The sequence below is a fragment of the Camelus bactrianus genome, chromosome 5 (assembly GCF_048773025.1).
Source record: "Camelus bactrianus isolate YW-2024 breed Bactrian camel chromosome 5, ASM4877302v1, whole genome shotgun sequence".
NCBI classification, from domain to species: Eukaryota; Metazoa; Chordata; class Mammalia; order Artiodactyla; family Camelidae; genus Camelus; species Camelus bactrianus.
The window spans coordinates 45,301,433-45,313,730 of NC_133543.1; the positions used below are offsets into that span (position 1 = coordinate 45,301,433).

General features: G+C 30.8%; 1 protein-coding gene across 2 annotated transcripts in view; it reads left to right on the top strand.

The window, feature by feature from the left end:
- SLC4A10 (solute carrier family 4 member 10) overlaps positions 1-12,298 on the top strand; it is a 250,673-nt gene that overhangs the window by 144,417 nt on the left and 93,958 nt on the right. Inside the window, exons 7-8 of one of the 2 annotated variants that reach the window (XM_074363779.1) lie at positions 7,415-7,506; positions 8,487-8,576. In XM_074363779.1, the coding sequence (XP_074219880.1) occupies positions 7,415-7,506; positions 8,487-8,576 (182 nt within the window). The remainder of the gene's footprint in view (positions 1-7,414; positions 7,507-8,486; positions 8,577-12,298) is intronic. The other variant, XM_074363780.1, reaches the window with a different exon arrangement.

Genomic DNA, 12,298 nt, shown 5'->3' on the forward strand with positions numbered 1-12,298 from the left:
ATAAGAACTTCTGCCTTATTTCATTACCTTCACTGGAGATCAGACAATAAAATATATGTTTACAAGAAGGATAAGTGTTTATTCAAAGGTACAAGGGTCTTGGGGTATGAACTAGTCATAATTTGTATCTCAGATTTCACTGGGGATAACATTAACTATAAAATAATTTTATTGCATAATGTTTTTGGAGGGAGGAAGGTACTGAATTTACTGGATAAACTGTTTATTGCAATATCATGTGGACCTAGACACACTATTTGCTACCCCTTTAGCCTTTTCTTAAACATAAGAAGAGGTGAGAGAATTATAGCTTTAAATCATAAGTCCACACATAGATACAAACTTTTCCTGAGAGCCTGCTTTTTATCTTATTCAGGAAATGGCGTAGTTTTTTAGAAAACTAGAATATGAGTAGTTCTGAAGTGATTCTGTCACCATCTGTACAATCAGCCTTTATCTGAACACATACAGATCCTTTCAAGGCATACATTAGGATAATAAAAACTTGGAAACATTTCCAATAAGATTCATATATCCAATTAAGTATTGTTGTAGAGTATGCTGTCAGAAGTGGTTTTCTAAGCCTAGGCTTATAACACCTCCTTGTGACTCTGTTTTGCTTCCTTATACACTTTGCATAATTATGTGTGTTGAGAATTCTGAAAATATGTATAGACTTCATCAATTTAGAAATAAATCTCCTGTCTAGAAGTGAAAAAAAGTGTGAAAGACCTTTATTACTAAGGTTCTCAACCTACCTATAAACTCTAAAAACTGACAAACTCTAGATAAACAAACAATCAGAATTCATAGCTGTAAATGTAGATTTGACATTTTGTTTCAAAATATGCACTAGAAATTTAATTTTTTTGTGCAGTAGTACAGAGAGTTACCAAAGCATTTCAAGACATCCAAAAGGGTAAAAATAATATTCTCATTATTTTTAAAAAAATCTCTTCAGTAGAGTATTTTGTGCAAAAAGACTGACTCTTTTAAGATTATAGAATGGGAATTAAATAGAGTGAGGATTCTCTAGAATTGTGAAAACAGAACATATTTTCTTTCCCAAGTACAGGGATAGAAATAAGCCCCCATTCAACATACCTTTAGAGGTGAAACAATTGAAATTCCCTCAAAAACAAGCTGATGCTTATATAAAGATGTCTAAAAGAGTCATATGGAATAAGGTTTCTGCTTCCTTAATTGAACTGTTCCTTGAGCATGCTGCCTTGGTAGTAGTCTCAAGGGTTAAACATTCAGACATTTCAATCTGAAAATTGAATGGGAATCTTCCCCCCATTTTATAGATTAGATTTACAAGATAGTGATTTTCTTGCTCTTCTCCTTCAGTCTGCACTATTTTGTTCATAACTTTTTTAGTGGTTTGTGATAATTTGTCAATCTCACTTTCAAATATGCTAGCTTTACTTTTTTGTATTTTTTCTTGGTGTACTGCACATTCTCTTAAGGGCTAAGATGCAGGATGCTATGGATTCACTATGCATTTTTAACGCCACCATGCTGTGTTTAACTTTCACTTTTCATTAAGCATCAAAACTGTGAGAATTAAATGTCTGATTCTGATGTTTCAATAAAAAGTGACAGTTACATTTGGCAAAACAACAGCAAAAAATAATAGAAAAATAATGCCTTCTTTAACATTAGAACCCTGGAAAAGATATGGGTGGGAAGTACTCAAATATTTATCAGGAATGTTCAAATACTTCCTTGAAACTGGAAGGACTTCCTAAAAGTAAAAATAAGACTTTTGTTTTTAATGATATAGAAAGCATAATGTATCAATATTTGTATTTATCATTTATACATTCAGTTGTATTTTGAGACATTTCGATTACAAATCTATTCTAAATTATTATTACCCTTGTGATAATCTTTATATTTAAAATGATAACTTAGGATTCTTAGTTTCCTTAGGTGTAGGGTGTCTTCATTCCACTGTTTCCTTTACTAATAATTCTAACTCTATTTCTTTTCCTTTCCATATCTTTTCTCCCTCCTGTTCTGAATACTTCCCAATTGTCTCTTTTACTTAGGATCTTAAAAGGAATTGCAGAGCAGAAAGTCTCTGACTTAGTTTCAAAACTATAGGTTACTGGAGAACATTTAGATTTGAAAGGATGGGAGGCATTGACTCTTCAGGCCTGTATAGATTTCAGCCCTTAAAGTAATATACACTTATGTATTGTGAATGATTTTTATTTATGGTTTTTGAAAATCAGTTTTATACCTTTCTAACTGCTGCTTTTACAAATGCTGTACTTTTTCACTTTTTTAGATGTACAATGTTTTCATGTGTGTTTAGATATTTATACGCTTTCTTATTTTTTAAATACCATGGTCTCATAAGTAAGATACTAAGAGTTTAAAAATTATTCCTTATAATGTTCTACCTTAAGGGAAAAAAAGCTAGAATAATAATTCTTAGAATTACTTAAGAGAAAACATTAAAAAATTCATGTAGATTACAGAATTAAACATTATATAATAAAGGTATTCTCCATTGTTCCAAAAAAGAAGATAAAGATAACATTGTTGACATAACTGGTGAGTCTGTTCAGAGACTGTATTATTGCTACTGAGTTTTGGAATCGCAAGACTAAATCTTAACAGCAAAAATATTTCTTGTATGATGTGTTTAAATTTGTTATTTCTTAAATTACATTATTTTCAGGCATACTAATTTTTCTCCAAGTTTAATTATGTGCATACTTCTCATGTTTTTGAAGTATAGCTCACCTAATCAACATTTTCTAAATATTTAGCCTTTCTTTCTTCATGTTTTCTATTCCCATGAATAAATGTATTGTTACACATGTATGTAACTTTGTCATTCATTTTTATATTTCTTTATTTTGCTCTGTCTTGTGTCTGTCTCTAACAGGCTCATCTCATCTCTGTACCTCCCTCATCTCCTACCCTTTGGGTACTCTAAATGCGTTGAAGGTTTCTGAGGTAGTGTAAACCAGCTTGGTCTCTAGGTTAATAGTAATGTACCTCCATGTCTTCATCCCAGTTTCCTTCTATTACATGTGGTGTTAAGTGGATTAAAGCAGTAGAAAATAATGATATACTTAAGTGGTGTGTTATTCTCCTATTGATTTGAATTTGGCCAAATAGACTTTTAAAAGCTGCTGTTTTATAATACTTATATACATAATTTATTTAAAGAGTAAGAAAACTGTAAGTAAGGACTTAAATGAGTTAATAAAATTCTTAACAGATTTTTGAGAACACATTTACAGTTGTATTTCAATAATGAGATGCTTTAATGATACTGACATTACTTAAAGTAAAAAAAAAATAGTACTTTGACATAATCTCATGTTCTTCCCCCAAAACTTCATGGTGAGAGAAATGATTCTGCCAGTCTCACTGTGGACTTAGGGAAAAATTAATGGTGCAACAAGAAGAACAGAGCTTCCATTTTCTAGTAGAAATCGCTTCAATTACTCTCAGTTTTCTCCTGTGCTTGCCCATATCTTTCATGATTTGCCTTGGAAAAATACCTGGTCTATGATAACTTTTTATCTAACTGATATATAATTCCTACATGGAGGTCCAGAGGGAAAAATGAATTCATGACTCAAAGGAAAATTAATTCAAGCAGTTACTAATGTGAATACTACATAATACGCACTTTAATTGAGAAGATGTATGACAAATATTAATGGTTTGGATTTAAGATGGTAAATTCTTTGAGTTTAAAAGGTTAGAAAAATAAACATATATGGTAAATATATAAGGATGATGTTAGGTTTATCAAATATTTACATCTAAATAGTCACAAACATGTCCCAGTTAATAATAGTGTCCACTTTTCATCAGTTTTTGAATAATTTACATGGGATATAATAAGGTTATTGAATTAATAAATGTCTTTTTTTGGATAGTCATATTAATGTTTCAAAGTTATTAAAATATTATAGCAACAGATGTGATTAAATATTGCAAAGACATTTAGTTATAGAATATATTAATATGGACAATGATCAGTGGGCAAAGTGAAGGTAATATAAAGAAATAGGCAAAAACATGTATGTCCGCAAGCAGTGTGACATATTGATTGGATAAATTATCACAGGAATAGCATCCATAAAGTTTCCACACAGATATGTGAGTATGTGAGTGCTAAACCCTAATTTTATACTATTTTGTCCTAGAGGGGAAAAAAATCCTAGCAAATTCTTTTTTATCCTATTAGGAAACATACTCACTTCTGGTTGAATGGAAAATCCTGTACCTGAAAATCGTCATTCTGTGAATTACTATTGCTTTAGGTATCAGGGAGAAAATAAGAAATACCCTTTCAAAACCTAAATTTACTGATTCTTCTTATGTAATAGTATTTGAGTTAATGACAGTCATTTTGAAATCTAAGCCCATCAACCTTTTTCTGAAAGGCAGTGATAATTGAAATAAACTAAAGAAACCAATGTTTAGACAGACAAAGACTATAATTGGTAACACAATTATAAAAATTATTTAATTCATGAAATTTCCTGTAGTTTAGTAGACTATATTTCATGTGTGGATTTTAGTTTGATTGACAGCTAGATGATAGATTTAGATAGATAGATAGACAGACAGACAGTAAATTAAAATTTAAGCTATTTAAAGGCTTTTATTTTTTTCAAAATAACCCAAACCAAGCCTGTCAGTTTCATTTTTAAATAATGATACCTACACATTTTTCTGTATCCTGCCAGAGTTTCAGATACTGCCTTGAAAATATACATATTCAATATGTGCTGTTTCATTTTAATAAATTAACGTATGTATTGAGAAAGATTTGGAGTACTTTTAAAACTTTGATATGGTTAAATATATTCAACTACTAATATTTACTATTATTTAACTATTATCTCTGAAATATGAGCTATCAAACTTGTGGTTTATATTCCTGTATCATAGGCTGGTAGTTTTTATGCTTTTTTTCCTTCATTAACATACATTCTATGCATAAATCTAGATTAGAACTAGCAAGGAATTTGTTATCATCTAGTATGTCTCCAACTAGTTAAATACTCTCCACTAGGTCATTATTCATATCACTTAAAAGATTCATAGAAAATTGTTTTCAAATCCTTTTCTGATTATCAACTTTATGAGGTAATATTTTGTAAAATTTTCATCTTAGAACAAGAATAAGAGAATAAATCTCAAAAATATATTAATACTTACAAAAGGAAATATAAGTGCCAGTATTTTAAACATATCACATGAGATAAAGTTAATTTATGAAATGTTCTACTTTTGAAATATATATGTGAAAATATAGACCATTCAATTTCTTCAGATTTTAAGTTATAACATATTTTCTATCCAATTAAATGTCTTCAAAGCTGATGATTTTGTACTGGGTTGACTCTATTTTTGTATGTGTTTGCTGATTGAGTTAAATAATTGTTCTTCCATGTAGTTTTATATCACATAAAATAAATTATTATAAGAAAGCAGATATATAATTATTTAACTTATCCATGCCTTGAATTTTACCATTTAATTTTATGGAACATTCAGTAAATTTAGGTTTAAATATATCTAACGTTCTAACTCATGAAAATATGGAGAAATGATGTGAAACTGGCGATTGAAGACATCTGTTAGCACAAATGCATTATGTAAAAGGTTTTTTTTTAATAAAAACTACAGTTTTTTTTTTGAGAATGATAAATTAAATGGCTGCTAATGAACAGTTCACAGTCATAGCTGCACGCTGCAGTTAGAAATGGGAGAATGAGAATAACTGATGCAGCTTAAGTCTGTTATTCCTCTAAAGTTTATATATTTCTTGGAATTTGCTATAATCAGAATTTGTATGCATGGTTTAAGGTGAATTTGCTTTAAAATTTCATTTTTAAAATCCTCACCAAATGTGTTATTTTACTTTGTTTAGTAAGAGGAGTGAAATGTTGAGGTTCTACAGGAATTTTAAGCCCATTTCTCTCTGGCAATATATACAATTTTAAACTATAAAAAATTGTACCTATTAATAAGTGATCCCTGCATGAGAGGCTAAATAGTTCAAAAAGCAAAATTGATAGTAATATATGAAAGTAAATTGTTAGTGTCACACTTAGTAATTTCTAGGTAGCAAAGTCACACTTCGTTAAAAAAAAGTCACACTTGGTAATTTCTAGGTAGCAAAGAATAAATGGATTTCCGGAGACAATTTAAAGAAAAGGAGAACAAATTTTATTTGTATATGTACTGTCAGTTTGAAGAAATTCAGATAAGTCCAGGCTGCAGCAATTGGAGAAAGGAGACTAAAGGTGAACATTGAATAAAGTTTGGATTTAGGCAGGTAGAGAGAAGAGCTAGGCAGAAAGAAGAGTCTTCCCATCTAAGACATAAGAATAGGAGCAGTGTTTTGGAGTCACTGAGTTATGATCATAAACATGGTCAAGGCTTCAAAACTGGGTTGTCATTACATATTTCATAGCAAAAGTAACAAGTGAGGATGGGGAGAGGTTAGGGAAAAGTGAGGTACATGTGAAATTAAGCAAATCTTAATAATTTGTATTGTTTAGCTACTAAATATGGACAGATTTCAGATAAGTTGTGATTGAAAACAATGTTTCATATTTAGAGAATAGTGGAATTTAATTACCCTTTTCTAGCCATTGTCATATTCCCACCTCTACAATTCACTTAAGTAATATAATCTTTCTTATAATGGGGAAAATACTACAGAATAATTAAGTTGCTGGTTAGTGTTAATGGAAAAAAAATGTAATTCAAATTTATTGATCTCTTCTCATATGGACCAATATCAGTATGCTTATGCAATCGAATAGTGACAAGTGTAACATTCAGTGTTCGTATTATGTGAGGTAAAGGTATTTCTAATTGAACACTCATATAGAAATCTCTAAAAGTTATTGTCAAAGAAGGTTTGTTTTTTCAGATGCAATAAAAGCTATAAATACACTGTGTACTTTTCAAATAAATATTCGCCCTTTAAAAAACTTTACATTTTAAATACTTCAATTTGAGCTTAAATCATTAATATATATCTATCCTGATTACATATATATATACACACACACACACATACACATATATATAGTTTTGGATAAAATTTAGAAATCACTGATGTTTCAAAGCCATTATTAAACTCTTTTTTGTAGATGTTCTTTCTTCATAGAGAATAACTGTTAAGTTACAAAGTTTTAATCTGAGAGTTTACATTTTCTTGACTGAATTCTCCCATTTCTATCTGTAATTGATAAATAAGAATATTTGTATTGATATATATCTATGTTAACCCTTCATGCTTACCTCATAAATACATTAAGAAACCAATGGTAGTTTAGTTTAATTCATATTTCACTCAATCTGTCTAGAATTATGTAAGTAATTGTTTGTATTCTGTAATAACAATCTCTTTTAGCAGGTCAGGTTGTTTCTCCTCAGTCTGCCCCAGCCTGTGTTGAAAATAAAAATGATGTGAGCAGGGAGAACAGCACTGTTGACTTTAGCAAGGTAAGCTTTTCTCCTTCTCATGTAAGTAAGCCACTGAGTTATTACTAGAAATTACCAGAAATTTTAAAAGGTGTTGACAGTTTTCTTGCATGCACGTTATTTTCATTTCTTAGTCAAAGTTGGATATTGTTATTGACAATGTTAACATTTAAGCTCACATGTACCATTTTGCTTATTCACAAAGCCAAGTGTGTAAATTTGATGCTAGTCTTCAGTTTTCAGCCACGTGGTGTGATGCATCTCTTCCAGTAAAAAGGATAGCTGGACTTCACAGAGAATTTAACAGAAGTTTATTGCTTACAACTTTTGCTAATTTTTATTACAAAATCATTTTCCCCCTATTTGTGGAAAAGCAAATCATATACTATCAAGCTTTATTGCCTTAATTCAGAGAAAGACATTAGTGTAAAACACTAGAACCTAGTAGGATTGAGCAGAGTTTTGAATAAAAACATAGCGACTAACTCTGTTGAGGAATACATCTAACTGGAGACAATTCAAATGAAATCATTTACTTGAATGTATTCTAGGAAAATAATGAGTCTATGAAAACAGTGTGATTTTGGTTAGCAAGTTCCTGACATTTTATATATGCTACTGTATACTGTGGCAAAACAACACTTAAATAGGAAAGAGGAGTTTCAGTATTGACCAGAAGAAAAGAGGATCAACAATTCTCTTTATCTGAGGGGCTAAAATAGTCATAACTCAAAGTAATTTTTTTTTCATCAGGTCCTTAGCACTGGCAATGACGGTAACAGTGGGTCGGGGTGGGAATGGGAGGCAGCAGTATAGGAAGTTGCCTGCATCAAGCTTCTGAAAAAATTCATAGCGATCAGCCCCTTGTTGCTGTTTCAGAATCCCTCCGCCAATGCCAGAATGGTCTAGGTCCAGTTGTGTGCATGCTCTCCCTCTGGTGCCTGGCAGAGTCTCTGTGGGAACATGGTGTACTGGCTTAAGTCTGTTAATTATGCGTGCAGGGACTGGGAGGCCAACAAAAGGGGCATACTAGTCCATGTGGGATGAAACAAAGACATGAAAAAGGACCTCCACACCAGCAAGAGAGAGAGGTGAGGGCATACTCGGGCTCTGTTTCTACAGTGGTTCAAAGCTCATCTCACTGTATGGAGGCATGTGATTCAAATAGTAAGCCAGTTCAAATGTATTCCATTTGCCACTCCAAAAAAAAATTTTTTTTAAAGCATTGCATCTTCATTCATCTGCAAGTTGGAGTAAAATTGTCTCAAACTGCCGTACATTTAATTTCTAATGTTTTCATTTGAAACAATATCTTAAAAGCAATGACATAAGAAGTTGCTTACTTATTTATGCAGGCATTAACAGTATAACAAGGGCACAGTTAACATTCTCAAAAACAATGATAATAAATCACATCCCTTCAAATAAATTACCTTTACCTTTTTAAAAAAGGATATAACCCTTTGACACTGAATTTTATGTCTCTATATCATTTTGCTTTTAGTTGTCTGACCTATCTTTGCAGCATTCAAAAATGCTTTATCGCATTTGAGAGAAAATGAATATTACCAATTGAAGACAGTAGTCTTATCCTCAGGTCCCTAGAACAATTTGAACTATAGAAGAGTGAAAAATAGATTTTCTTTCCATTAATTCTTTTCTTTCTTATTCCATTTCCAGTCACTGTTCTGTTCCATTTTTTAATGGGAAAGTTAAATTTCTAGAGCCCTCTACTCAGTGCCAATCTATATTCCTCAGTTTCTTGCCCATGGCATGGCTTTTGAGGAAGTACATAAGATCCTACCTCTAGCATTTATAAGTTATCTGATCTTGGAGAAGTTCTCTGGACTTCATCTTTCTCATTTGTAAAATAAGAATAATAATACCTGTTTATGATTTATTGAGAAGATTAAGTGAGAAAATGGCAGAGTGCTGGGCTTACAGTAGGTGTTCAATAAAATGTGGTTACTACTACTATTACTATTGTTGTTGCTGTTACCATTAATATCAATGGAAATAGTAGAGTCAAAAATAAATACTAGACGAGAATTTAATATGTTTTGGTCTCCACTGGATCTCTAGTGCCTTGAAGAGTGTTTGGGATATAGGTGTTGAATGAATCCTGTGAGGTTCAAGATAATTTTGCTCTGGATTTTTTTTGAAATACAAAATAATGCTTCTTACTTTATAATCTGGAAAGGCAGAGTAGTAGGATTTGAAAGGCACAAATGCAGTACATTATTATGGAAACAAAATTTAGTGCCAGATTTTGCAGGTACATGAGTTAAGGATTTTTAGCCTAAAGATTTCAATTTGGTAGTGAATTTATCAGAGTGAATGTATCAGTTAGTCTATAGATTACTTTGTTCATTTAAATATCTTAAGTTTTAATATGTAAATTCCAGACCCCAGTAGACTTTTGAGGTGTTAAAGAAAAAAGTCTTTATTCATTTCAAGTGACTTGACTATCTGCATACAGTCTATATATTTTTAACCCTTCCAGTGGTTAGGCCCATCAAACTCATTCCTTTTTAGGAGTGTTTTCAAATATAATCTGAATTGTCAGGTTTTTGATTCCTGTGAAGCTTTTAAAAAGCAGATGTTTCATAGTTTTTAAACTGACATGTAGAAGGCAGCTATTTTAGTATTTCCCGAATGTTGGTGGTTTCTTTTATTTCAAATGACTCAAAGAAGCTTTCACAGTATTTTCTGTGTAGAGAGAACTCTCTTCTGTATCCATCTTTAATATGTGAAATATAAAGAGTTGCATTATTAAATCTTAGAATTGTAGTAAACTTTAGAAATTTCATTTAGAAGGTGAGAAAGCTGAATCCCAGATTAAGAGAGCTGCTCAAGATCACTGGCTGGCCAGTGTTGTAACACCATTTCTCTCTGGAGAATTTCTATTAATTTTCTTGTACTTCCTATAATGGACTTAAGACAGACTTTCTCCATAATGTCCCATCTGTCCTTCCTTCACATCTCAGTGTATAGCTTGTCCAGACACTTCTAGTTCCACCATGACCTTCTGACTAACCATGTTCCCTAGAGATATAAATGTTTGTCACCCACAAGTTAAGTACCAGATTCCCAGAATAAAGCATCTTTTCTCCTTAGCATAAACTTTTGGAGACCCTAGAAGTGTGAATATAAATGCAGATCCATAGGAGGAAAGCTTGATTTCTTCAAGATTCTGTTAAGAGAACCAAAACATTCCAAGATTTCTTTATGTTTATTTCAAGTATTTAAGTCCGCTTGAGGACTGTCTCAGGGATGCTGTTCAACCTAGTTTCTCAGAGCTGTTTTTGGTATTTGCAGTTTTATAAGAGGTTAAATTATGGTCCTTAAATGCGATCTTTTGTTATATTGAAAGGTAGTTAGGTTGCCAAATAAAGTTCTTTATGAATCATATGTTAACACAAATACAAAAATATAGGACTGTTCCAGGAATAATGTAATATTTAATTGTGTCATATAATTAGGTAATATATAATCTATTACCCCCAAATATATGGCTACTCCAACATTAACATAATATAATGCATAAAATATAATGACTACTTATCTGTTATTTAGCTAGAGTTTATTACATTTTAAATCAAGATAAACTTACTAATCTTGAAATTAAATTCTGTATATTTTAATGCATTTTCTAAATAACAGATATCAACCAATGATATATTAGATATTATATAATGCAAAAAAATCAAATGTAAGGACCATATATTTTCTTTTATAAAATTAAGCCATTTTAGCATACCTACTCCTTGACTTAATTAAATTGAATCTTAAAGCAGTCATGTGTATAATTGCCATCTACCAGAGACATAGACTTCAATGTTTAAGGTTATGGCACTTGTCAAGAAATAAATGATTTTGTAAAAACTTTTCCAGGTGGAATTTAAACGTGTCACATTAACGTTATGACAAGTATTGCCAGTACAACTCAGATTGTTTATCACTTACAGATTTTCTTAAAAAGCTATTTTCTCATTTTAAATTTTGTTCCACTGTATTAATATTGTATAATTGCTATTTCTATTGGGGAGAAACTTAACAGTTTACTCTTTTAGTCTTTGAAAGACTTATGGAAAATTATTATGTTTTTCTCACATGGCTAATAGTGTATGGGTATTCTTTTATTCTCTTCTTGAGAATTTATACACTAAAGTGAAATTATAATGCATTACTAATTTAAAGCATTCTTCAGTGTGTGCATTTCTCTTAGCTAGAAACATAAATACAAAAATACAATAATAATTCCCATGGAATTTAACCTTCTATTATTAAAATAAATAAATATTTTTGTACCTATAAATTAAAAGGTTAGATTCTATAAAAGGAAAATAATTTACCGTATAGTATCCCAATGTATATATTTTAGGAGTTTACAAATTTATGTTTAGAAGCATGCTTATAGGTTAAAAACCTCTGAAATTTATATTTGTCATAATTTTTTACAGGCAGTTTTGCTTTGTTGAATCATTTTTCTTTCTCTTTAAAGTGGAACATTCCTCTATTTGATATTTTTAGTGGAGTGCTGAGGCTTATTTTTATATTTAATCCTTGTGATAAAATGTATACTCCCTATAATGGGTTTTATGTTTTGTAGCATAAAAACATTCCTTATCTTACAAAAAACTTAAGTAGTTGAAAAAACCTTCTAAATAGCTGTGCTGAGGTCTTGATTTTAGAAAGCAACATATTTAATGTAGTCACTAAAGTCTGGCTATGGACTTCCTAAGGTATTCCTACTAAAAGTTTGGGTTTTTTTTTTTTTTTTTTTCATTTTAAATTGCTTGGGAAAAATATT